The 26,166-nt window shown below is 39.9% G+C and overlaps 1 protein-coding gene and 1 long non-coding RNA gene across 2 annotated transcripts in view; both read right to left on the reverse strand.

Moving 5' to 3' along the window:
- Nucleotides 1-11,162, reverse strand: part of LOC109998324 (uncharacterized) — a 61,180-nt gene extending 50,018 nt beyond the window's left edge. Inside the window, exons 1-2 of the long non-coding RNA XR_002278591.3 lie at nt 10,819-11,162; nt 10,348-10,465 (exon numbers count right to left, since the gene is read on the reverse strand). This is a non-coding gene — a long non-coding RNA (uncharacterized lncRNA). The remainder of the gene's footprint in view (nt 1-10,347; nt 10,466-10,818) is intronic.
- A 6,662-nt stretch (nt 11,163-17,824) lies between these two features.
- The window catches only part of anapc1 (anaphase promoting complex subunit 1), a 47,994-nt gene continuing 39,652 nt past the window's right edge, over nt 17,825-26,166 (reverse strand). The window contains exons 46-53 of the mRNA XM_020653126.3: nt 25,387-25,464; nt 25,093-25,160; nt 24,806-24,944; nt 24,131-24,217; nt 22,113-22,208; nt 21,638-21,827; nt 19,509-19,640; nt 17,825-18,777 (exon numbers count right to left, since the gene is read on the reverse strand). Coding sequence (XP_020508782.2) covers nt 18,641-18,777; nt 19,509-19,640; nt 21,638-21,827; nt 22,113-22,208; nt 24,131-24,217; nt 24,806-24,944; nt 25,093-25,160; nt 25,387-25,464 — 927 coding nt within the window. The 3' untranslated portion in view covers nt 17,825-18,640. The remainder of the gene's footprint in view (nt 18,778-19,508; nt 19,641-21,637; nt 21,828-22,112; nt 22,209-24,130; nt 24,218-24,805; nt 24,945-25,092; nt 25,161-25,386; nt 25,465-26,166) is intronic.

Raw genomic sequence — 26,166 nt, forward strand, 5'->3', positions numbered from 1 at the left:
GTTGCCGTGTTTTTCGTCATATGACAAATGGGATTACTTTGGTTCTGAATCACAGTATGCAGATTTGGATGCATACTCTAAATGTAATGTATTTGCTTTTCCACTATGTGGCGCTATAAGTCTGTGTGCAGCATAGGGTGACAATATTGGCTCCATGTCAGGTCACATTGTAAATGTGATGAACTAAAGATACATAAAGGAAATCATGTTAAGATCTTTTTTTGTACTTTAAGCCAGTTTAAAACCTCTAACATGACATATTTTCTGTCAGAAGCTGTGACCATGAAGTGCAGATTCTTTGTTGGTCACTTCTGTCTCATGAGGTTTTATGTCAGCACTGTACTTAAGAATGAATAATCAGAAGTGCAGAATCAAGTGGTGCAACAGCTAAAGGTGCCATACTGCCATATTTATTGCAGAGAGGTGTGGCTTTGACATATTGTCTTCCTGCTCACAGGAAGTTGTTGTCTCATCAGCTAAATGATCCAAAAAGCAGACATTTAAATGCCCATCTGTCAGATTACATTTTGAAAAAGAGAAACCCCTGATGCTTGAAAACCTTTCTTTTCTTCTTCAGTAAAGAGTTTCAGGCTCCACCACCACTTCCTCTGCACTGAAGCCACTGGGTGCAGGTCTTTACTGGAAACCAGTAGCTCTGACTAAAAACCCCACGGCAGGACTGTAGGGTGCGTTTGTGGCAGCCGTTAGGAATAGGTAATCTGCACAGTGTGAGACAGTTAACCCTGTTAGTGGTCTCTGCGCAAGAACTGTCAACACCCAGTTGCACCCAGAGGCAGCATCTGATTGGAAACCAGTAGCTTTAACTGTAAACCATCATGGTTGTCTACCGAAACATTTTTGTTATATGACTGTGAGTGAATTTACAACCTCCATTCAGGAAGAAGGATTTGTTTCAAAGTTCATGCTCTGATCACAGACACAAGAGTTGTTGCCTATTTAGGTATGAAAATGAACGCTGCAGAAGTCACTACAGTTTCTTTTAGATAACTGAAAATGTAAAGAGATCAGTTCCTAAAGGACTCGCTTTCGAGAACAAACCCCAAAATACACAGAAACATGGGCCTGATGTTACAAAACTGCAGTTGCTAGTCAAACTAGAGGCAGAGTCAGGCAAAGCCAAAAAGGTAATCCATTGAAAAATGTTACATGTGAATAGTTTAAAATAAGAAAATCCAAATGGAAATATTAAAATATAAATGATGCATGCATGCACTGTATGCTGCCTGCTAATCCCTGCCTTATTTAAAACAGGTTGAATGTTTGTATCCTAAAGTTATTGTCCTGCATAATGCATAATTCATAAAAAAGTTCACATTTTAATGGCACTATTTAACCTGAACAGCTGTGATGTTAACACAGAGTAACAACCAGCTTTGACAACACACACACTCAAGAAAACATCTTCTTTGCTCTTGATAAAAACACACTTTTCTGCCAGAAGATTCTGGACATCTCAAGCAGATGTTTTGATTGTGCAATCAAATAAAAAAATAAAAAAACAGTCAATTTTCAGAAGAAGCAGACAGGAATGATAACATGACTTCACAACTTGATGGAGGCAGAATACAAAAGTGATACAGCAGCCCCCCAAGTACACTATATGATGTGTCAGTTATCAGAAGATAAGATTGTAAAACTACTGATCAGATTTGATTTCTGCTGACAGGTCTAAACGTGTGTACTTTCACTTTACCCTCCAAATAAAAGGATAAGTGGTTCCAGCCGGCTGCAGCAGCAGGTATGCTCTCAAGCACCCACTCACATACAAGTCTTAACTCTCACTTACTCAAGACAGCAAATACAGATACACTACCATCTGCACTCATTGACACATTTTCACATGAAAAGAGCTCTGGTTCTGAGAGTCTTTTGCATTAAACAAATGTTGTGGTTTACATATTTTAACCTGTATGGGTATAAGGATCTTACTCATCAAAACCCGGGCCTTGAGAAAACATTAAAGGGGCTATACGTAACTTTCAAAAGTACTGCGTATGTAGCGATACCGCATGGCCGTTAGGTGAACTGCACCAGTAACCTGTTGCTCGCTCTCCCTTGCGTGCTCGTCATACGTGCTCGTCATACGTGCTCGTATGTACACAAACGAGCATCATCATCAGCCTCGAAACACTGGATATTTATCGGCATAATGTTTACAGGGGAGGCAAGTGGTCATACACGTGAAAGTCTGTGAAGGAGTCTGTGTGTCTGTATTCATTCTCCATCCTACAAACGACAGTCTCGGCAGGCACTGGCTGAGAGCGGGAGTGTGTGATGAGTTTGTCCGCCTTTGAGAGCTCCTAGGGCGGATAGAAGTGTGTGGAAGACGGCCTCTGGCTATAACGAGAGTGTGTGATGAGTTTGTACTGTTGATCTCTGTAAGCGGAGTGAAGTGAGGAGGACGTTGAGAACGTGCAAAAAATGTCACTTCCTGGAGCTTTCACGGAAGATACGACCCAGGGCAACACAGATAGACAGTGAACATCTACTTTTTCACATCAGTTAACCGTTCGCTTATTAATGGGCGATAAAAAACGATTTATACATGTAAAAAGTTACATATAGCCCCTTTAAATCAGATTGGGTTTTTTAAATATCCACCACAAGGCCTGTGAAGCTACAAACAAGGCTGTTGGTTCTTTCAGGGTGAGATGGTGATAAAAGTTTTTTTCTTTTTTTTTAACTGGTGGCTTTTATGTGCAATTCAAGGCTTGACAAATGACAGAAGAGGAAGTGCTTATCTCACTGTGCTGTGAGTGATGCATGTGTGCACTTACATGCAAGATATTGGAGCACATACTCTGTTGGGCGCTTTGTTTAGTTTGAAAACCCAAGCAAAGGGGGGGACTATAAATCCAAGCTGCAACATTGATGTGTCTGGATGACCAACATCTGAACGAAGGCAAAACACTGTGTGGCTAATTTAGATTAGTTTAGAACGAGAGGGGTAAGGTTGACATTTACTTGTGTACCATAAATGTCAAACACTTGCACTGAAACATCTACTGCTGGAAATGAAACACAGTGGCTGCCCAGTGCAGAAAGGGTTAGAGAAAACCACAATGCGTAAGTGAGTTTTACTATCGAACGTGGTTAGGTAAAGGTTTCATAAGACTAAAGGTGGAAAAAGAGGAGGTGGATGAGGTGGAAGAGAGGAAGAAGGTACTCCTTCACCTGAAGTGAAAGTATGATAATGGTGCTGCGCTCTAGTTTGCTTTATCAGGGCTGAGTGAACACATTTTAGGTGAAGGTCTCAGAAATCCAAGTTCAACTTGAAATGGATAAATACAATAAAACCAACTGAATCACTTCTATGTGTGACAATGATATGATGAACGTATGTATATGTCTATGATGAAAAAGTAGCAAAAAAAAAGGTTAATAACGTCACATGAGTTGAGATGAGTTGATCTACTTTTAGTACGTGTGGTGTGTAGAAGCTGCCTACTTATTTGGTTTTGTCGGTGCACAAATAGGCACAAGGTTTACTTTCATTTGAATGAGCCATTGTGGTTTGCATTGCTTGCAGCAGCAATAAAAGCAGAAGTAGGCTCCAGAGACACCTGCTGGGGCTCAGGCAAGTACAGCACCACCACTAATGAAGGACAGTCTGAGCAGCAGCAGTTTAACCTCCTGAAATTGAATGGGTGGTAATATATTCGTTACCCTAAAAACAAACCAACAGCATAAATAAAGATACATTTGCCAGAGTCCAAGTGCAAAAATCATTTGTAGAAGAGATGATAACTCTCTGTGTGTTTCTCTGCAGGGCATGTGATCGCCAGTAGAAACTTTTTATCACAGCAAAACCAAGAAGGAGTAGAGTAAGGAGTCATTTTGAAAGGATCAGTGGTAAATTGCTTCATTCTCTTCAATATAAAACAAAACTCAGTTAGAATAAAATAATGAAACCAGACGTTGCTCAGATATTTGGTCCAAATGTGAAGTCTCACTTCACTTTGGTCTTTGTCCAAACAAATCATTCTAAGCCCTAAATAACGATTCCATAAATGGAAGACGTTATGTTATGGAAGAATGGAAGAAGTGTCGGTTATATGCACATCACGTATTATAGGTGCAGCGCAGATTTAAAAAAGCAGCAAGAAAAAGAAGATATGCACGCACACTTGCTCAATACAAAAAAAAAAACTTTAATCACGTTTACACCATATGGTCTTCTTCAGGTGACAATCTAAAAAAAATCAAAGCATTATGAATGAATAAAGTTTTTGTGGTACTGTGCAGGAATATCTTCTTATTTTTCTTGATGGAATAAATAATGGCCCATAAAGTGGTTCCTGGGAAATGTTTATGTCACAGTGTAGGTGAAGTTCAACTGTTATTGTAAAAAAGGAAAAATCATCATGCAACCTTTGACCATCAAATTTCAACCTGAGGGAAGTACAGAAGGAAGTATGGAACGACCTGAAAACTTCATGCTGCTACTGTTGACGCCTCGTCCTAAAAATCTCAGATAAATGAGCTGTAGGCTACCTCCCTATCACCAAACAGCAGGCAGACAGTTAACTCCTGGTGAACAAAGCTGAGCATTTAGTTGGTGGAGACCAAATCAAGCTAAAAAGAAAGTCTATTTAAATATTAAACTAATAAAGCAATTATCAGCTAATTTAAAAGAGTATATGTTACTGTGCAAACAGTATCTGCCCAATCTAAAGTGGTCAAATAAGTATGTTTGGTTATTTTGATTTTTTTTTTTGTATTATATATCGACTGTGTCGTCTCTTATTCCTGCACTTTTCTCTTCTACCTTCTTGCCTCCTTTTGAACTTCTGATAAACAATTACCCCCAATTTCTACAGACGCCACGGTCCGTCAGCGCCACGCAATACGCCGTAGTTGGCTGCCACTCCAGCAAATCATTGTGTTTCCCCAGCGAGCGCTGCGGGCTGTCTCTTGAGCGTGCCACCAGCACCACTATGCTCTGCTCCATTTCAAATACGCCGCAAGGCTATTTTTCAACGAAGTACGCTGCAGGCACGCGTCAAGGCACCAAACAAACTACAAATCATCCTCAGAAAGACAAAGCAACATGTCTGCACGTTTTTCTCTCTATTCCCGCGTGATCTTGTAGTTCTCCCGTGATGTGTGTGCAGCTGATCATTGTTGCTTTCCGCTTTGCTCATGTTCCAGAAATGAATCCAGTGCAGGGCGTGCGCGGTCCGTCAGCGCGACGGTTTTTCTCTGTCAGACGGCGCACGGATTATGTGGGTGGACTGGGGGTCAAGGATTCTATGGTTTTTGAGACATTTAAGTTTAAGTTTGAAGACCTCTCTGAGCTCAAGAAAAACGTCTCACTTGGTGATGCAAGTTTGTTTTGGCAACACTTTCAACATCCTTTCACTTTGTTCTGCAGCAAATGTTTCAACACATCAACTGACCTCAAATTAAAGCAACTTTCATGAAGCACTCATGTGCAGAGGACAGAGTCCTTGTCACACTAGTTCCTGGTTTGACTCCTGATCATGACGCTAGTTGTTGGTGCAAGTCATTACTTACTCTCTCTCCTAACAATTCCTGTACATCTTCAGCTTTACTGAAAAAGATCTTACTAAACTGATTCAGTTGAACTTTAAATGAACCTTAGAGCTTTCTCTCTCTTCTCCTCTGCTAGTGTCACCCTGACAACATCTCTCTCTGTTTATTTCCTATAATTTGTCTATACAAAGGCAGAGCACACAGGAAGACCTGTAATCAACTAGTTCCTGCTTTGAATTCATTTCCATGCTTACTGACTCTCAACACACTGGCTGCATATCACAACCACACCTGAGAAAATATATTCTTTACTGTGACCATGGTTGTCACGAAAGTGACACTACTTCATAGTAAATGGATCCATCCATGGTGAAAGAATTCCTTTATTGAATGAATTGTGAAAGCAGCAATGGTTATTCAAGCTGGCTTCCAGTTTTCAGTCTATATGCTTATAGCTGCGCAAACAAAGCCTCGACCAAATTAGAACTTTAGCATTGTCACTAAAAGCAAACGTTTTTCGCTTATGACAGTTGTGTCATTTTATCTAGGTATACACTAAAAAGGTATACCAGTAAGGTTTTATTATTGTTATTTTCATTGTTAATTGAACATTTGAATGTAACAGTTGGTCCTTAAATGTGTTTAAAAAATGACAACTGTGTTATATAATTTGTTGATTTTTGCACTTTAAGTACTACATATGTTTCAAATTCTGTTCATTCCTAGTTAAATCTGTCATTTTATTAGCTGTAACAATGTGTTTCATTTAGTTGACTGTCTTCACAGATACATTGAATGATATAGCAGAGAGGGAGAAAGGTTGACAAAACAGTAAATGTAAGCTAGCTAGCTAAATAGCTTGTATTTTATCACAACACCTAACCTCACTAAAAGAAACAAGATTGCTGTTTCATAAATGTCCTTGTTAATGTGACTTCTGACTCACTGAGTGATTTCAGAATGATTTCCACTGGCAATGTTGGTCATTAAAAGAGGAAGACAACTCCCATGATCCAATGCTACTGTAGGCTACTGACTTATCCTCCGATTTCAAGACCTCTTACCCCGGACATGCAATTCTGTGGATTTTTATGAGAAGAGAGGCTAATATAACTCCCCAGATCCCTTGCTGGCATACATTTCTTCTTCTATTATCAGTCCAAAATCCCAAGATATTAAAATGTTTTTTGTGCACTCTTTGTAAATTTTAGCTTTGAAAAATCAAAAATCATTTATCAGTAGCCTGTTCAATATGGTTGCGGATACATTTTCTATTGACAGACGGTAACTGAATACTTCTTCCAGCCATATGCTAGTTAGCTAATCGTAAGAGATAATAGTAACTGAAAATCTCAACTGTGGCCTACTCTGACAGCTCTAATAGCATTTAAAATTTGCTATGTGGTAGGATATGGCCACTAAATGTTAACTTTACCCGCTGCTTAAATGATTGAATTTTAAACTTATTTTGGTCACACAGTTATAAGATAACACTGCCCCTAGTGGTGTTTTACACGGTGTATAACTGAAGCTAAAACTGAGATTACATTTTGTTTAAACGCAGAATGTAGGATTTAAGAAGCTTAATGTTATTAGAAAAGTCTTAGCTATCAGATATTTGTGTGTGATGCATAGCCATAGTTACCATTACATTTTTCACAGATCACCGAAACCTGTTTGACTTTCTTTTTTGCTACAGATTCACCATCTTCAAAACAATAAAAGCTGGCCAACTGATCATGCAAGTCTGCATAATATCTGTCATCAGGTATTTCAACTGTAATCTTTAGTCCTGTGTCGTTGTAAAAAAAAAAGAAGTGATATGAGAGTTAAGTTAACATCCCACACACTGTACTGTGTGTGTGTGTGTGTGTGTGTGTGTGTGAGGGAAGTTTGTGCTGCCGAGGTCACTACAAAGCAAGAAGAGGAAATTAATAAGCAGCATATCCACCCCTCTCCACACACACACAAACACAGGGGCGCACACACACACACACACACACACACACACACACACACACACACACACACACACACACACACACACACACACACACACACACACACACACACACACACACACACACACACACACACACACACACACACACACACACACACACACACACACACACACACACACACAATCCACCTGTTGGTTGAGAAACTTCCCACCACTGACTCATGGATTTCTTCAGCAAGTAGGCATTTGGACGACAATGTCGTGGTTTCACACAGAAAAACCAAAACCAGTTTGATGCACATACAGACATCATCTTACATACTTGTAGTAATAAAAATAGTAATATTGTCAATATAATAATTAGTCAGATATAATTACAGTCATGCAACAAAGACAAAGTGCACAGCATGCATAAAGACAAGACAAGACCACATTGCATGAACACACACACTTATACCACAGACTCACAGATATATTGAGTGACTAATGAATGTACCTAATCATTATCAAAAAAAATATTCCCCCCCAAACACACACACACACACACACACACACACACACACACACACACACACACACACACACACACACACACACACACACACACACACACACACACACACACACACGCACACACGCACGCACGCACGCACGCACGCACGCACGCACGCACGCACGCACGCACGCACGCACGCACGCACGCACGCACGCACGCACGCACGCACACACACACACACACACACACACACACACTCTCAAAAAGAAACCTATTAGAATAAAGGTTGTATAAATAAAACATGCAAACACACACCCTCTCTCTTTTCCTCTCTTACTGAATATTCAGCCCACATCTGGTTGACATCTACTTCTCAATCTCCAGCCACATGAATGAAGGACACAGGGGCAGGGAATCCCCGTGTCACTCATTATGAAACTCCCTTAAAGACACACACACACACACCCACACACACACCCACACACACACACACACCCACACACACACCCACACGAACGCACACGCACATGTACAAGTCATTTACAGCTTATCTTACTTTTGGTGGGAAAGTGATACGATCTTAAAGCGGAGAGGAAAATCTTTGGACTCATTTTAGGCTTAAATTTGATCTTTTAAAATCTGTTTCAGTGAAAGACGTTTTCTTACAGATTAGATAGATAGAACCTGTATTAATAGAGGGATCTTTCATTAGCCAAAAGAATGATTTGAGGGGAAAATTCTCTTCAATGTGGTGGGGACTTCAAATCCTGTATTTGGGGCAGCAGTATTTATCTTTTTATTTTTGTTTGCTTATCAACAGTGTACTTTTAGTGCTTCTACCTAAACTGCAAGCTACCGCACGCCAGCACAAGCTAACTGCTGGTGTTTGGCACCTGCTTATCCAATAGAAAGAAGGCCAACTCCACGTCTGCAAGTGAAAGCCAACCAAAGGTTCACACTCATTTTGGAACAAGCTTCATCCACTTGGCGTATTACCTTACCATGACGATATTATCGATGTGTACCTGTCTGTCAAATTGAATTGACATCCAATTGCTGAATTCTATCCAGTCCCAAACTGACCTGCACGCTGTCATTGGCTGGGAGATATACACCAGCTACCAATCAAAAAACTTCCAACCAGACAATCAATCAATCATTATTTGTATAGCCTCAATTTGTAACAAGTGTTATCTCTAGGTGCTTTTCAAAAGAGCAGGCAAAAGACCATACTCAGGCAGAGGACAGGGTCTCTGCAGAGACAATGACCTCCACGCTGTTTGGGGGCCCATAAATGATGATTGAGTGGCATTACTTTTGTATAAGACTCTTTTGTTTTTTAGGGAAACTCTACCGACTCGACCTTTAAAGTTCAACATTCAATGACGTAAACACTGATGTCAACAACCAATACATGCACTCTCTTGATCATCAGAAATCAAGCAATTAGTAATAGGTGACTCTGCTCTGTGCAATGTTTACACAATGCTTGTGTAAACTCTTCCTTGCTGTCAGTGTGTCCTAAATTAATCTGATGGAATACTTGGACAGCAGCTAGCTGTTTGGGGCGTGATCTTAGCATGGTAACTAAGTCGATTGGTTGATCCTTTAAGGTTGAAGTAATATGAAGGAGCCAGCTAGCTAAAAATTCTTACCTGTTTATTGCAGGTAAAAACTAAAGGCTCCATTTGTCTCTGCCATTGATGAAGGGTAAATGGACTTGAGCTTGTATAGTGCTTTTCTAGTCTTCTGACTTTTACACCGCAGGTCACATTTACCCATTCACAAACTGATGGGAGAGGCTGCTCTGTAAAGTGTCCATCAGTAATAACTGATACTATTCATACACATTCATACACCGCTGACAAAGCAGTGGAAGCAACTTGGAGTTAAGTGTCTTGTCACTGACGAAGCTAACAAACAGGTATTTTTAAATCTCTATGCATGTCTCATGTTTCATTACAACATGCAACGTCACAAACTGTTGTCTTTCAAGTCGACACCTTGTTTCTTTTTATCCTCATATTTATGAGGCTGTTGTGTAAACTCTTCCTTGCTTAAATGCTTAAAATGAAAAGCATTCAGTCTTCTTATTGATTAGTGTAACAAAAGCCCAATTTATGATGACGTATGAGCGCCTAACGGCAGTCTTACCCGTTTCCGACAGCCCCTGAACGCAGCATCTGCAAGTGACTTCACTTACTGTGGTATTTTATGAAGTATTTAAGTGACGCCCACTGCTTTCTAGTTCCTTAAGACTCTTGACTCTTTCCAGGAGGTGACGCTCACCAGCCAAGCTTCACATACCGATCCGGATCAAACTACAAAAGCTCACGCGGGTCACAAGGACATTTTCTGCGGGGTTTCTTACCAGGTGCAGCTCATATGACGCTCCTTCAGCATCTTTGCCTTCAGCATACAGTTGAAAGCTGCAGACAAGTTGCCACCAGGTCACAGAGAAGCGTTTCAGGCCAAGTCATTCAATAACTCTGAAAAAAATCAAGAAGGAAGAGGAAGACCATGTTACTATCTCTGCTTAACACCGCATACTTCCTTTTATCTTTGCGCAAAACCGCCTATTGTGCCCGACCGAGTTATGCTGCGCGTCCACTAAAACCCTCTCAAACTTCTTACAATAGTTCAGCAGAGTCTCATTCTGAGCAACAAAAAAAAAAGAAAAGGTGTTGACATTTCGCTGTGAAGTTGCACAAATTCAAACAAATTGAATTCAAAGTTGTCAGTCACAGCCTGCTTCCTTGTTTGGACTTTGAGGCTACACAGCTGTGAGGTAGAACTCTCTCTTTAATGCGTCTGATTCATATAAGAAAATTAACTGACTTACCCCACATCGCTTGACGTCAGGCGCAAACTTTCCATTTATTTTCTTTAACTTTTTACGCTCCGCCACCTTTTGCGCGGCACGCATTTTCACCAGTAATTGACACATTTCCTCACTCTTACACTTTTGCACTGCGGACTAGAAATCCCCCTGAACACACCGCAAACTAGCACGCGCTCCCTCTCTTTCTGTTTCTGCTCACTGACTAACTTCACTTAAATGACTACATCAGAGCTGGAGCTCTTGAAGCAATACACCATTCATACTGAGGTGGCTACAACATTTATAGGGTATTACTTTTTTCATGTAGTCACACCCTCCTGTCAGTCCTTCCCTCTATGATGCATCAGAGGAAGCCTCAGCATGAATGGAGCTCTGTTTGAACTCAGAGGTTATAAACTACCTCAAACACGCACGCACGCACGCATGAGCGCACGCAAACACACAGAAAAGTGTATAGTGCATTGAAGCATTCATTCTCTAACAATAGTGGAATTAGGTACAAACATGATTAAAACTGACTTGTGTGGACAATTGGATGAACTCACAAGTGGAGTATCTGTGTTAAATGTCACTTTTCTGATGCTTCTGCAAAAATACAAACATCAACATGAATACTTGACACAAGAGAGTTGGAAGTTGGAACAGGTGTTTAGAAATAGTCTTTTTATCTCAGATTTTTTCTTACCTTGTTTTGTGTTTTCAGTATGATGGCCTTCCCTCTCATCTTGGGAGTCCAAACACTATAAATAAAACTCATAAGAAGCTGCGGATGTATCTGATTATGTAACAATAAAGTGGAGGAAGGGGACTGCTGTATATGTTCCGCCCAAAATCTTCAAAGTTCAGTTCATTCATCCTAAAATCATGTAAATAAAAACACACCCCACAGACAAACACTGATAACAGAACATGTGGTACGATATGAAATAATGCAGCACATTATGCAGACCTACTGAAACGTGTACTACATGAGATGACAGGGGAATTCACCCCATCTTTATGACCATATACACGTAAAAAAAAAAGCAGAAGAACTTGAAATAGAAATAAAGAATGATTTGAGGGGAAAATTCTCTTCAATGTGGTGGGGACTTCAAATCCTGTATTTGGGGCGGCAGTATTTATCTTTTTATTTTTGTTTGCTTATCAACAGTGTACTTTTAGTGCTTCTACCTACACTGCAAGCTACCGCACGCCAGCACAAGCTAACTGCTGGTGTTTGGCACCTGCTTATCCAATAGAAAGAAGGCCAACTCCACGTCTGCAAGTGAAAGCCAACCAAAGGTTCACACTCATTTTGGAACAAGCTTCATCCACTTGGCGTATTACCTTACCATGACGATATTTTCGATGTGTACCTGTCTGTCAAATTGAATTGACATCCAATTGCTGAATTCTATCCAGTCCCAAACTGACCTGCACGCTGTCATTGCCTGGGAGATATACACCAGCTACCAATCAAAAAACTTCCAACCAGGCAATCAATCAATCATTATTTGTATAGCCTCAATTTGTGTTATCTCTAGGTGCTTTTCAAAAGAGCAGGCAAAAGACCATACTCAGGCAGAGGACAGGGTCTCTGCAGAGACAATGACCTCCACGCTGTTTGGGGGCCCATAAATGATGATTGAGTGGCATTACTTTTGTATAAGTCTCTTTTGTTTTTTAGGGAAACTCTACCGACTCGACCTTTAAAGTTCAACATTCAATGACGTAAACACTGATGTCAACAACCAATACATGCACTCTCTTGATCATCAGAAATCAAGCAATTAGTAATAGGTGACTCTGCTCTGTGCAATGTTTACACAATGCTTGTGTAAACTCTTCCTTGCTGTCAGTGTGTCCTAAATTAATCTGATGGAATACTTGGACAGCAGCTAGCTGTTTGGGGCGTGATCTTAGCATGGTAACTAAGTCGATTGGTTGATCCTTTAAGGTTGAAGTAATATGAAGGAGCCAGCTAGCTAAAAATTCTTACCTGTTTATTGCAGGTAAAAACTGCAAACCACTGTGCACACAAGAGCGGTTGTGACTAAAGGCTCCATTTGTCTCTGCCATTGATGAAGGGTAAATGGACTTGAGCTTGTATAGTGCTTTTCTAGTCTTCTGACTTTTACACCGCAGGTCACATTTAAATGTGACCTGCGGTGTAAAAGTTGAAATAGCTTGGGTCAGTTTCCAGCAGAATGACTTATGTAAATCTTAATGCCTTGTTCAAAGTAGACATGAGTTTTTAATAGAAAGGAAATGCTTTGTGTATTTGGGAGTGACGAGCAAGTTTCAATATGATGGATATGTTGATTTCCTCATGTTGAAACCCACTGCTGTATTCAAATACAGTGAACTGTAATGGACCTTGGATGTTTTGCAGAAACACTAATTGAGCAATGTCCTGTTTGGATTGACATGATTTCTCTCTTATGTTCAAACTGTGAGTAAACAGTTGTAGTGTTAAGCTTGTGAAGAAAAGTGGTTGTTGGGGAGGGAAGTACAGATGTGATGCCCTGGCAAAGTTCTCAACTCCTCCATGTCAGATGCTTCTGTTACTTGTAAAAACAAAACAAAAAAATGAATGAATGAAACCTTTATTGCTCCCCGGGGAATTTGCCTTGTCATCTGCTAAATTTCTGATAACAGAAGATCACACAGTAGCGTTTCTGTTTGGTGAACTGACTGATAAGTATGAAGAGATGAGTATGGTTATGATACCATACCTAGGTATTACCTAGATCAGTACTGTAGGTCTTGCTAATTTAGTTTCTCTTCAGCTGGCATTGGGTAATCCAGTCACTATTTGATTGAACTAGCCAAAGCATGACCTGAGAAGTTGATTAACTTTAACTAACCACATTGTGACCAATTTTTAACAAGATGATCATGGTGTGGGCTAAAGTAATATGTTAACATTGTAGGTACACAGCAGTCTTGGATTGTGTGGATTGATTAAAAGCTTTGCTGTGACAGTCATGGAGTTAGCCAAAGTGGACAGGTTTTCCATCGGTGACCTGGATGAGGAATCTATGAAGCCCTTCTTACGAAGAAAGTTTGCCTGTGCGCAAAGCTGGTGTCACTTTAAGAACATGATAAAGCAACTCGATGCTCAACAAGAGACAAAAACTGTTTGCACCTTCACAATAATTCAAAATATTCAATTGTGTGTTCAGTTAAGACATGAGGGTTTGAGGGTGTGTTCACTGTGACCCAATAAGACTGGCTTATTGTGGAAACAAACAGAACTGAATTCTTTCCAGGAAGCAGCGCTCTTTTTTTTTTCCCCATAAGACAAGGACACAGTCAAGGCTGTCTCTTTCCCAACACATGCCTCAGTGCAGTCTGCGGCAAAAACAACACCCACATTATTACCCAATCTTTCATTCTGCTAGGCATTTAAATCTGATCCAGAATGCATTTAATTACAATGAAGGCAACGGCAGAAAAGGCTCAGCTTGGACCTTAGCTGTATTGTTGGTTTCATGTTAGGATTTTCTTTTGAATGGAAAGCTTATGTAAATGAATTGTAACAGACCACCCTGGGAGCTCAAAAAGGGAAGAGCAACCTAGAAGTGACAGCTATCATGGCATCGCATTGACCCACCAATATGTCTTTGGATTCAATCAGGAAGACTTAAAACCAATCAGAGTAACAAACCCTGTGATGTTTGCCGCTAAAACAGTTCTCCAGTTGATTTTATCATCACAATAATGAACGTTGATCCGGTTCCTGCCTGGTCAGGGGTGTGTGTATATTCTGGACTGCTTCAAATCAGGAATAAAGGTAGTTTTGATTCATTTGATATGACGACTGCATTCATAATGTGGATGTATAGCTGACGATATATCACCAAGTGATGCCACCTTGAGTTTGGCTTTTTTTTTTTGTGCCAAAAGCATACCCAGCTTTATCATCAACTCCACTTTTAATGTGACTATAAATTACACGATTATCAATGTGGTGTAATGGAAAAGACTTAAATCCAGTGACTGAGAACATTTCCACTGCTGGTTCCATTCAATGACGCATTTAAGGCATTTTTGTTTGGCCTCACTTAAAAAGTAAAATGCTGAGACTATTACATTTATAGTCTGTGATTGTGTGATCCTCCCCCTGAGGATGAGGTCAGCTTCACTGTTCTGCAAGCTGCAGCCACGTCTCACATTTGTTTCAAACGTGTCTTCTGTTTCAGTGCTGCTGAATGTGAAAGGCTGGTATTCTTAATTTAGAAAAACAAAGTAATTAATACCACATAAAGTCATTTTAGTTTAATTCAATCTCTATATAGCTATATTGAACAAGGTTTGAAAATAGACAGGAAATTCAAAAACCATTAAAAACATCCAATGACCAAGCATGTGTGCCAATGAGCAGTTTGCATCTTATGAAAAACTCCAGCTTAAAAGCTGCAGACTGCATGACTCCTCATCGGGAAGCTCTAATAAGTTCAAACAAAGACAAGTCCTTTAAAGATCCCTTAGAGGAGACTTCAGCGTCATTAAAACCACCAGACTTTGATCATCTTAAGAACACAGAAGAACACCCAGGGCTGTCATAGTTCCGGTTGGCCCTGCACTCTCTGTTTACTGTCTCATGTCACGTGACATTTCTCTGGAATGTTTTTAAAGACATGTTGACTGAGATGCCACGAGTTTCCAGGGAACCACACACATTTTATCAGCAAGCTAAACACAAAATAAGACACTGAGGGCCTGCTGGTTATCCTGCAAGTTACACTTGATATTTGATTAATATAGTCTAATGTAAAACTACAGAGGTGGTGTGTTGTCATATTTAAAAGGTGGGCTCATTGAATTTTGCATATATAGTTACATTTAATCCTGTCTTCATGCAAGATGAACAATAAAACAAAACACCCATCGACAATCAAAACATTCAAAAGGTGTAGCAGCTTCAAAGTGCAGCAGAAACAGAGCAATATTTCCATTCAGTTAAAATCCAATATTCATTCTGAGGGGCAAACCTCACTCTGTTGCTTCTTTATGCTGCACTGTGTTTAACATAGATGTGCTAACAGTTTTATTTACCTTTGTTTTTTCAACAAATGTTTCAGTTTCCAGGAAAAAAAGAGGGGGGATCTTTCCCCAATAACCCTTACTCTTATCCCTTTCTGTCAGCACCAACTCTGTAATGAGTGTTATTTGGTTTTTGTTTAGAAAGAAAACTACACTTTGTCTTATAGTTATATCAATTAACTTTTCCTTAAAAATGATACCCAGGACTGGCTTTGCAGTAAAATCATGAATCAGAACTATGTTGCGTTTAAACTCTACGTGTGGCTGCACACACACATCAATAATCATGTGGCCATCAGCTGTGTGGGTGTGGTTAAATCATCATGGGATTGACAGCGTCAAGCAATCAACCCACTGTCATAAGACTGTATGTCAATATTTATTAATGCTGGTGCTGTGGCACAGACGTACATCACCCAGTGTTTCCCCTACACTGTAGGTTTACCTGTTAGGGGGGAGGGGGCCTGGGTGGTGGGGGGGGGGGGTTGTTTGTATTTCTCAAATGGCTGAACAGGAAAGTTAAACAGGTAAAAGACCTTCATGCTCTGCTGAAATAAAACCAGTGCACATAAATTCGATAAATTAAGTAATAAATTGTCTTTAATGATATGTTGTGTTTTTCTTTTAGAGTGGTGGGCCACCACCCTGAATGGATAGTAGGGGAAACTCTGCCTGAATCTAGTATGAATATTTAAAAGTCTATATTTAGTAAAGAACCTTGAGAAAATTAAGCAATAACTTTAATTGGCATAAGAACTGTTTCAAGGGCCCACCCAAACAGCTCTCATTAACGAGAGGGAAGAAGGCATGGTTGAAAGATGGAAGAGCACAAAATGTTTTCTTAAATTTAATCTACAAAGACCACACAGTCAAAGACCTAAAAATGTATTTCAAACTATAAAAAGTAAGTTAGTCATGTCTGGTGGTGTTTGTAGTTTTTTTGCATTCTATATCAAAGAGTAATATGTTATAGGAGAGGTATTTTTAGCAGTATGCACAATGTTATCAAAATGTGGGTGGACCAGGAAATTCAGAGCTTGAAGTCCTGTGTGTTGTCTGCACAAACCAGGGGAATGAAAGGCTCTGTAAGAGAGAGGTAGACTTACAGCAGATAGAAAAAGACATTGTTGATCCATTAGTGGAACCTGCAGCTAATGACTAAAATGTCTTTAGCTATGTGCATGCAGTGAACCCTCCTGTTTCATTCTTCTTTAATATTTAGGTTTGAACCTTCAGACTATATTCATGTAACCACATTTCCCATGTCAAAAGATTGATGTGAGTGTAAGGAGCTGTTCTGTGTGTTGCAGCTCTGTGAGGAGGGAGTGGACAGGATGTTGGGATGTTTTCTATTTGCTTTGGATTGCTCTTGGGGCTGTTGGTTGGAAATACTTACAGTTTCTACACTATACTATCTCTGACATCAAATTCATGAAAAAAGCTGCAGTTCTGCTGGTGGGCACCTGAGGCTGGTTCAAAAGGCAAGTCAGTCTGGATTCATAATATTAAAATGCTCAATTAAACAGCCTGGTGCAGAAAATGGTTTTGGTCTTGATAGCTTATTATCACGTCCGAACATGGAAGGAATTAAACCTATCTCACGTTTGAATGAGATTAGGACTTTAAGTTATTGCTAGTCATGGGCACTGTTGCTTTGAGTGACAGGTGAGTGTTGCTACCTAGCTGCTGGGTGTAACCTCAGCTAAAGCAGTCACCGAACTTAACTTGAAAACCATTTTTGTGCTGATGGAGAATTTCATGCAAATATGGGACACATTCTATGTGTTATTTGTACAAACACAGTTTTTTTTTCTTGTAGAGAGAAATTTGTGTATCTTTTTAAGAAGGAGTACTTACAGGCAGGTACTGTTGTCTGTGCTTGCCACCCTGGCTTGTTAGGCGGTTCAGTAGGTTTTAATACATTTTGGGTGATTAATTGATGTGTGCAGAGAAGAATCAGTCAGCGATGATGAGATCTGTTCATGAACATGAAGTGTTCAAGTTAGTTTTATTCATCGGCTGCTCATTTTCTGCAATATGCACGCAAGTAGGCAACTCAAGTTGTAAGCCATTCCAGTGAAAATAGTGCCGTTCTCTTAGTGGTTTATTGAGCAGCAAAACATCAGCTGATCTTTTTCAGAAATATGAAACAAACCGGAAATCACATGAAAAAATTATTCAAAGTGCAACATAGTAATTCCACTTGAAGTAAAAGAAAAAGGGGAAACAAAAATTAATGACAACCTCCTGACTGTTGGAGAATATCATGCCCCCCCCCCAAAAAAACCCCCCAAAAAACAAAACAACAACAACAAAAAACAACAACTATAGTATTCATTGAGTGTGTGTATATTTTTCTGGTTTATTGTCTCATCGTCTCAACCTTTATAAAAGAGCAGCTTGAACTCTCTCAGGCAGCGTCGCCTCTTGTCATCTTCAGCTGAAACTCTGACCCGTCCATTTGGTCTTTGTTGATCAGGGAAGTTGGTAAAAGTGGTTTCCATCACAATAGTCCCCATTATGGATTTGCTGCACCACAAAATAGGCACATGCACTGCAAACACTATTTCAGCCAAACTTTCTTCACTGCGCAAAAAAAGCTCCATAGAATAGAAACATTATATTACAAAGGGAGTTAATGTTTTCTAGAAGCTGAGAAGGCCGAGAGTCTGTTTCTTTCACATCAGCTCCTCTCAGCTGCTGTCCTACCTGTGATCGTTGTGGAGACGTAGGACAAAAACTGGACATCGGAAAATGCACCTTTCCAGTTGACTATTACTAAGCATCAGGTTCAAAATGCCTGCAGAGGGAAGCCCTGCAGTGTCTGTGCCCCTGAGCCCAGCAGAACAGGTACCAGCCGCAGCAGGTCTCTGAGTGGGATCCCCAGCTGAATGCTGCGTGCCAGTAAATCCCCCAGTGAGCTGCAGCCTGCAGAGAGAGAGAGGATAGAGCCACAGATGAGTTCATTATCTTCATCTATTCTATTCTATACCCTAGAAGTGTTGCTTTTAAACACACAGCTGACGCTGTCTGCTTTGAAAACAGGCATTTTGCAATCTATAGTTTTACTTCAAAATTTGGATTAACGGTCGTTGCTTTGATAATTTTCTACTTACACCTGGACATTCATGCTAAGTGTACTTGAATGGTCATGTGCTATTTGTTTTCAGGCGTGAAGCTTTGACAGAGAATACTTCCAAACGCTGCTTCAATGCTTGTCTAGACGGAGACTGTTTCCATTTCAAAGCCCATTTTAAAAAATGTGTTAGTTAGTAGAAATGTATAAACTGCATTTCAATTTAGAAAGCTTAACATGTTTTTAATAAAAAAGTTAAATGTGAAAAGTAACTAAACTGACACATACTGTACAATTAGTGCAGTTAAAGGTATAATACGGCCCACCTCAATGTAAGGGAGTAGCATAGTCAATTAGCGCAAAAAGGATCTGCTCAATTAAAGTGTATACAGCTAAAGATAACTTTTAAGCTGTTAAATAAAAGGACTTGGTTACCACTGAGTAAGTCTGCAGCTGAAAGGTGTCACAGATAAACAAGGCGGTATTCTCCTGCTGTTGTGTGAGCAGTTCTCTGGGTATTTACATGCAAATATTAAGAGAATAACAGGTTGAAGTTGTCGGGTTTAGTGTAAACATGTGTTACCCTCCAGATGTGTGTCTGTGTTCCTGAGGCAGGGGATTGAGCGGTACACCAGGAAGCAGGCCAACATGATGGTCTGGGCCTCCTTAGGAAGGGCCTCGCCCCTCATGTAGGACCTCAACACTGAGCTGTTGCCTAGAGGAAAAATACACATAAGGATACAACTGTTTTTACTTCAAGCTGCCCTTTATAAACAAATTCAAAGCAACACTGCCTTTTGAGTGAGACTAAAGACACAGAGAGCACAGGAGAAGAAACAAGAATCACAACAGTAACAAGGGTTATCTTTTCCTTCATGGGAGACTTCCAGAGAACAGAAACATTCCTGATGATTGCGGTCAAGTTTGTTTGTGTTTGAGGCTTTATTAAATATGAAAGTGAAGGCAGGTTGGATGTATTAACAAGTACAAAGTCTCGTCCAACCGCTTCACCTGTTTCCCACGCCTCTGTGTGCACTCAGAACTCTGTGGGTGTATGCACATGCAAGTCAGTGGAGGAATGTGTGTTTTTTTCCCAGTGAACACGTCGTCTGTTCAGCTGTTAAACTATGACATTAATGTGCTACACCCTGTGCAGCAAAACAAGCAGGAACACATCCAATGAGAGGGATGCTCAACCAGTGTCACTGCAAGTACACAACAATTAAATCTTGTAGATTCTGGGTCAAATTAAATATGTTACAAGGCCATGTCTCTTTACCATGTTCAGTGTCATTCTGTCCTCACATTAGTAATCATCAATTAGAATAGTAGCTAATTTTAGGCCTATAAAGATCCAAGTCCATGCTTCCAGATGATCATGTGCTGTAAATATGGTCTACAAAATGACTTCAACATTCAATTCTATTGCGAAACAAAAAAAGAGTAGACAATGTCAATGTAACAAACCAGAAAAAAAAAGAACCACTGAAACCATCAACAGGAGAAAAGTTGAAATGATTCCCAAGGATTTCGTTTTCTTTACTGGGTCAGTTTTGATTATATTTTCATACGAGAAAGTATTGGCCAGGTGACATGTAGTCCTGAGTCAAAGAGAAATGAACGAAGAGATTCTAATGCATGCAGCAATGATCAGCTGTTCAGTTTATTGTTTGCTAAGTCATATCTTATCTAGCAAAGGTGTTTCCTTATCTCATTCAATTCATCCACTCTTTTTGCCAACACCTTAAGTGACTTTAAAAAAAACCTGTGCATAATTGAGGAAGTGCAATCGAAACATAATATTTCATTCCACCTTTTTGAAAGGCAGAATATGCGACTTTCGACCCAGTTGATGTCACACTTTATGACCAGCAGGAAATCAATTCAAATCAAAAACTCCTCAACACTCTGCCTCCCTTTCTCCCCCACCCCTAGTGTACCAACCACATGCAGCTGTTTGTAGGACTGATCTCTGTTCTATCCTGAAGCCCAAAGTTGATCCGGTTTTTAATTTATTTTAAGTACTTTAGATCAAGCAAAGTCTTTGGTTTGTTAAGCCTTTTGGTTCTCCTGCAGATGTCTACAGTGTCCCAGAGTGGGCGGGGCTGTCTCTCTACCCCAACGTGTTGGCAGGGTGAATGTTTTGAGAGAGAGAGAGGGGGTCATGTTTGAGCCTTAAAGATTGATTTAGTTAGGATATACTGTATTTGATATTTGCTACATTAATATCAAAATGTTGCATATTATACATTTAAAGTAATATTTCAAAATGTGAAAGCACAACTACAGCCTTCAATCTGGATTTACACCTGATACAAGGAGGGTCCTGTTTAGGTTTCTTTTAGGCAGATTTCTATATAGAGCTGCCAATCAGAATTAAACACACAACACCAAAGTGTATCATACGTGATAATGTAGTCATGTGCTTTTCTTATTTTACCCCATTATATTTGTGTTTCCATTCCTTTTGGAAACTAGTTAAGCTCAGTTTACAGAGCGGGCGCCATGTGTACAGAGACCTCAGTCCTCGTTACACCGGTCAGCTCTCGATCCTGATGCTTTTTGGCGCATGTCAACCCCTGCTTTCTCTCCTTAACATTTCCTGTCACTCTACAGATCTACTATCCAAATAAAAGCACTGGACTTTGGTCCATCTGTACAAACTTATATGTCTTCTTACTCAAACACTCCAGCGCCATCCTGCCTCCTTACCTCTGAGCCAGCTGTCCAGCGCTACATCCACCATGTTCTTCATGACAGGCAGAAACTCGGATGTGAGCAGGGCGTTGTGTTGGTTAGCGGGACCCAGCAGCACCCTCCTGTCCCACAACTCCACCACCAGACGCATCTGCCACAAGGGGAAGGTCTGCTGCAAGTCACCCCGATGCAGAGCACTGACCGTCTGAAAGACACAGGAGAATAATAATTATTATCATTTAAATGTCATTCAATTACCTACGCTAACAAATGTTCACAGTGGTAAAAATATTTTCTGCTTTCCAGAGATTGCTAAGGATTTACTAGTTTCCAATATATGGTTTTAATTGATTTCCAAACTGACTGGTACCAGTTTCATAAAAAGTATAAAAATCTACTTGAAATCTAAAAAACAATGTATTAATTGTTAAGTATTATTGCTTGGTAACTAAATTGTACAACTACAGTACGTCTGAGGAGGACAAATTACCTGCTCAATGGCAACATATGTGGGCAGCATCTCTGGACATTCCTGTGTCACACACTCATACAGCATGGCCGAGAACAACGCCAGAGTGTCCTCTCTCTGCAAACAAAGCACAGACAGAGTCAGTGACTAAAAGGCTACGTTCACACTGCAGGTAATCAAGACCCAAATTTGGATTTTTATTTTGCTCATATGTGACTCAGATTTCATGTTTTTTTATGACAGAACAAGTCATTTGGGACATGATCGTCTCAAATCAGATTTGGGCTACTTTCGTATGTGGCCCTAAATCTAATACAGGTTGGATCTTTTGCAATGCGACTTCACACTGACTGAACAGGCGGGTCAGAATGAATGCAACTTTCATGCCACATGTCACAGCTCTGTGCTGACAGGATGGGTGGGAGCAAGGGTTTCTACTATGTTTAACATAACCGCAGTAACACGATCACTGACAATCAGCCTGCAGATCACCATGTTTTACACACTCAGAGTGATATTAGAAAAAAGTCTTTGATTTTAAGTGATTTCATCAACACGTATTGGCTTCTTTCTGCTGCTTGTTTTATTTTGTTACTCTCTGTGTTCATTCTCTTCATTTATGATAATCATTTCCTGTTTCAGATGCATCTCTTTTCATTTTGATAATATAAAGGCTAAATTTTGATTGATTTTTCCGTCCTACTTTTGGGCAAACAGACCATGACTCAGAAAAATATAAGAAGAAAGTACAATGTAATTACTTTTTCCCTGCTGAAATGTAAGAGTTCATGTTCCATTAAAGTATAACACTCCTTTACCAGCAAATGGACTGAAGTATGAGCTTCTTTTCAATAAAAACAACGACTTTTAAATCATTAGAAAGGTGAAAAGTTAATCATTCCGAAGGACACACAAATGGCATATTGTTGAATTTAATAACAGAATGTTACACTAATGACTATTTTTAGTCTGTTTCCCTGCTGACGCTGAAAGCAGCGACCTGTGGTGAACCTGAAGCTGTGATGAAGCAGCCTCTTCACTTGGAAACCAGGAGTCAAGTGATTGAGCACCATTCAGGACAATCTATAAAATCACTTTGAACTTTTTTTCATTACAATGTGTATGAGGAGTTATGGATGCAACGTTGCAGAACATAAACTTGAAGTGATCACTCTTACTGTCGTGTGCTATATTTGAAGACCCTAAGAAACCATGTTCCCAATCATCCTCGCACCCTGAGAGTCGAGTGATGCTGGTGGGTCGTTTTTTGTTTAGGTTCCCAAGCCTCTAAAAAACTAACGTTAACAAACACCCATAATCCTCATGAAGCATATTCAATAACTTGATCGTAACTTACTTTGTCATAAATATTCGAGTAGGCACTCTAGATATTTAGTAAAGACTGTCTGTAAAGTAGTGGGACTCTACTTGATGGAAAATCCTTACACATATCTAGGACTATGATTTCAAGACCACATACTAGTATACTGTAAACCTCAGAAACCGGTTAGCTAGTCCAGACTCACGTCTCAAGGAGGCAATTATTTTAATTGAATTACTTTACTTTTGCTTAAATGTCTGAAAAACTAATATAATATAATATTAAGTTGTAAACACAATTTTACTTTTTTAAATATTATTTCTGTCATGGATATGACGATCTCAGCCAGGACAGAGGAGGCTTATGAATTCCTTGTCTCCTTTATTGTTTGTGCTGGCAGCTTCTTATGTTGAGTCTGGATGTAATATTCAAAACTGTCCTTTTCTCACATATTTGTTCATGGATATGAGGATACTTATAAATAGGCTATCCAGAGAAATGCCTTATTCAGGATATATCATATCAGTAGGTTTGCAGGTTGCATGAGAACATACTTATTTTCTTTTAGAGCAAAAAGAAAAGGTCTGCAAGTTTTGCTATAGAAAGAGCTAGGGGAACTGACTGTGAGAGAACAGAATATGGACTTATATTAAATCAACTAAATTGATAAACAATTAAGTAATAGAATGACACTTCCTCTTCTGTGTGTGAAACTCACATGTTTCATTCCATCGGATGTTTTACAGAAGAACTCTGCAAAGGAGACCAGGGCAGGCTCGGAGGTGAAAGTAGAAATGGCTTCAGGCTGCAGAAACAAACACACACATTTTACATTTTATTTACATGATCCGACACGTAAAAAGAAAAGAGCAGAAGACAAGGAAGAAACAAAAGAAAGTGAAGGAGGCGGTTGAGAGGGATGAAGAAATGATGGACAAAAGGAAAAAGAAGACTGAAAGGACAGTGAAGACGGGTGGAATAAATAATGAGTGTTTTGTGTTTTTTTTCCCTCCTTCAGACCTGCAGGTGTATTGACAGCTTACACTGAAGCCATCAGGGAACCGGTAATAGTGTGTCAACAGAACAGCTGCCAGCTAGACCTGTAGTGACAAACTGCCAAGATTGGACACAAGCAACCGCTGGGGAGGAGGTCTTTTAAATTCCACAGGCTTCTATGACTAGTCATTGGTGCTGACCTATTTCTTTGAATGTGTTTCTCTGTTTTAAACCTGGTCATTAAAAGAAAATGTTGATAATATTTGATCAATTCTGTCATCACAAGGACATTTTAGCCTCAAGTCATACAGCCCGGAAATGTATTTGAGATGTCAAATAAACTTGTAAAGACAGATTTGGCTGTTTATGAGTATGTGCGACATCTCCATGAATTCACCTTGAAAGCTCTGACTCCAGAGTTACGATGGTTGACAGAAGAGGCCAGCAGGCTCTTCCAGCCTTGAGGGTCGTCTTTGTAGGGCAACTGGCCGGCCCGGAGTTTTACATACAACACCCCATCTCTGGACAGGATGGACCTGAAGGTAAGAAACACAATTCTTTTCTTATAATTCATCCGACCTAATTAAAACATGTGATTGGAGCTTCTGACTGGATTTCATTAATCCTTCATTTCAGACAGATATGTGCTCTGTATTGTGAGGTTTCATTTCCCTCGACACTCACTTTAGATGCTGTGTTTCTTTACTGAGGTCCACAGTCAGTTCCCAGTATCGAGGCCCTTTCACCTTCACCTGACACAAATTAAAAAAACACAAGTTAGACCATATATACGCAAGATGAAAAGATCTGGATGGGATATATTTATGACTAAATAGTTATTTTAGCACAAGTATGACATCTATTTCTTTTTGTATTTATCAATATTTTACAGCCCCATTACCTCAGGAGAGGAAGCTACTCAAAAAGTCTAATTTCATCTGGACTACAAAGTTCAGCAGTGTTGGTCCAATGGTTTACCCGTTTGAGAAGGTGCAGCTCGGGAAGCATGGTGGGAGCCATCAGTTCCACTGTTGTCTCCTCGTACCATTTGGTCTCCTGAAACAACAAAAAATGCTCATTAAAATTAGCAAGTAGTGGAGATTCTGTTATTGGTCACGTCAGACGACTTCCCATAGTGAGATACCTCATTCAGTTTTCAAAGAACCGAGGTTACCCTGGTAACCTAACGTTAAGGTTCAGATTCTAAAATGTGCTAATTTAGGGATCAAATGTGATCAAATTGTAGCTGCAGAATGGATATGATGATGAATTGTGTGGATCACACTGTGTTTATCGTCCTCATGTCTTTAAATCCTTTGCGTTTTAGTGCCTTCGTTTTTGCAGGAAACAGAGGAATAGCGAATTTGCTCTCCTCTCTACCAGATTTGATCAGTTTGTTTTTACCAGGGGATTTCTAATTACCATCACAGGCACCTTATGTCTATAAGAATCTATCACCTACCCTCTCCTTGGATGTCTATATACACATCTGATCATTCCCATACAAACACACAGTCAGCTTTAGCTTTAGCATATAGCCAAAATGACCATCTCTCAGGAAGAATTCAGACACACAATACTTCTCTTTCAACTTTAAACAATGCCTGAAACAAAGCTGCAACAAATGTAGCTGGGCCTCACAGTGCAGCAGAACATCTGAGGAACAACGCAAGACCTCTTAACTTGCCACATCTATACAAAGCAGCAACCAAACCCCACAGAGGAAGATTTAGAAATGGTTGTTCCTGTAATTCAGAG

The sequence above is a fragment of the Labrus bergylta genome, chromosome 10 (genome assembly GCF_963930695.1).
Source record: "Labrus bergylta chromosome 10, fLabBer1.1, whole genome shotgun sequence".
NCBI classification, from domain to species: domain Eukaryota; kingdom Metazoa; phylum Chordata; class Actinopteri; order Labriformes; family Labridae; genus Labrus; species Labrus bergylta.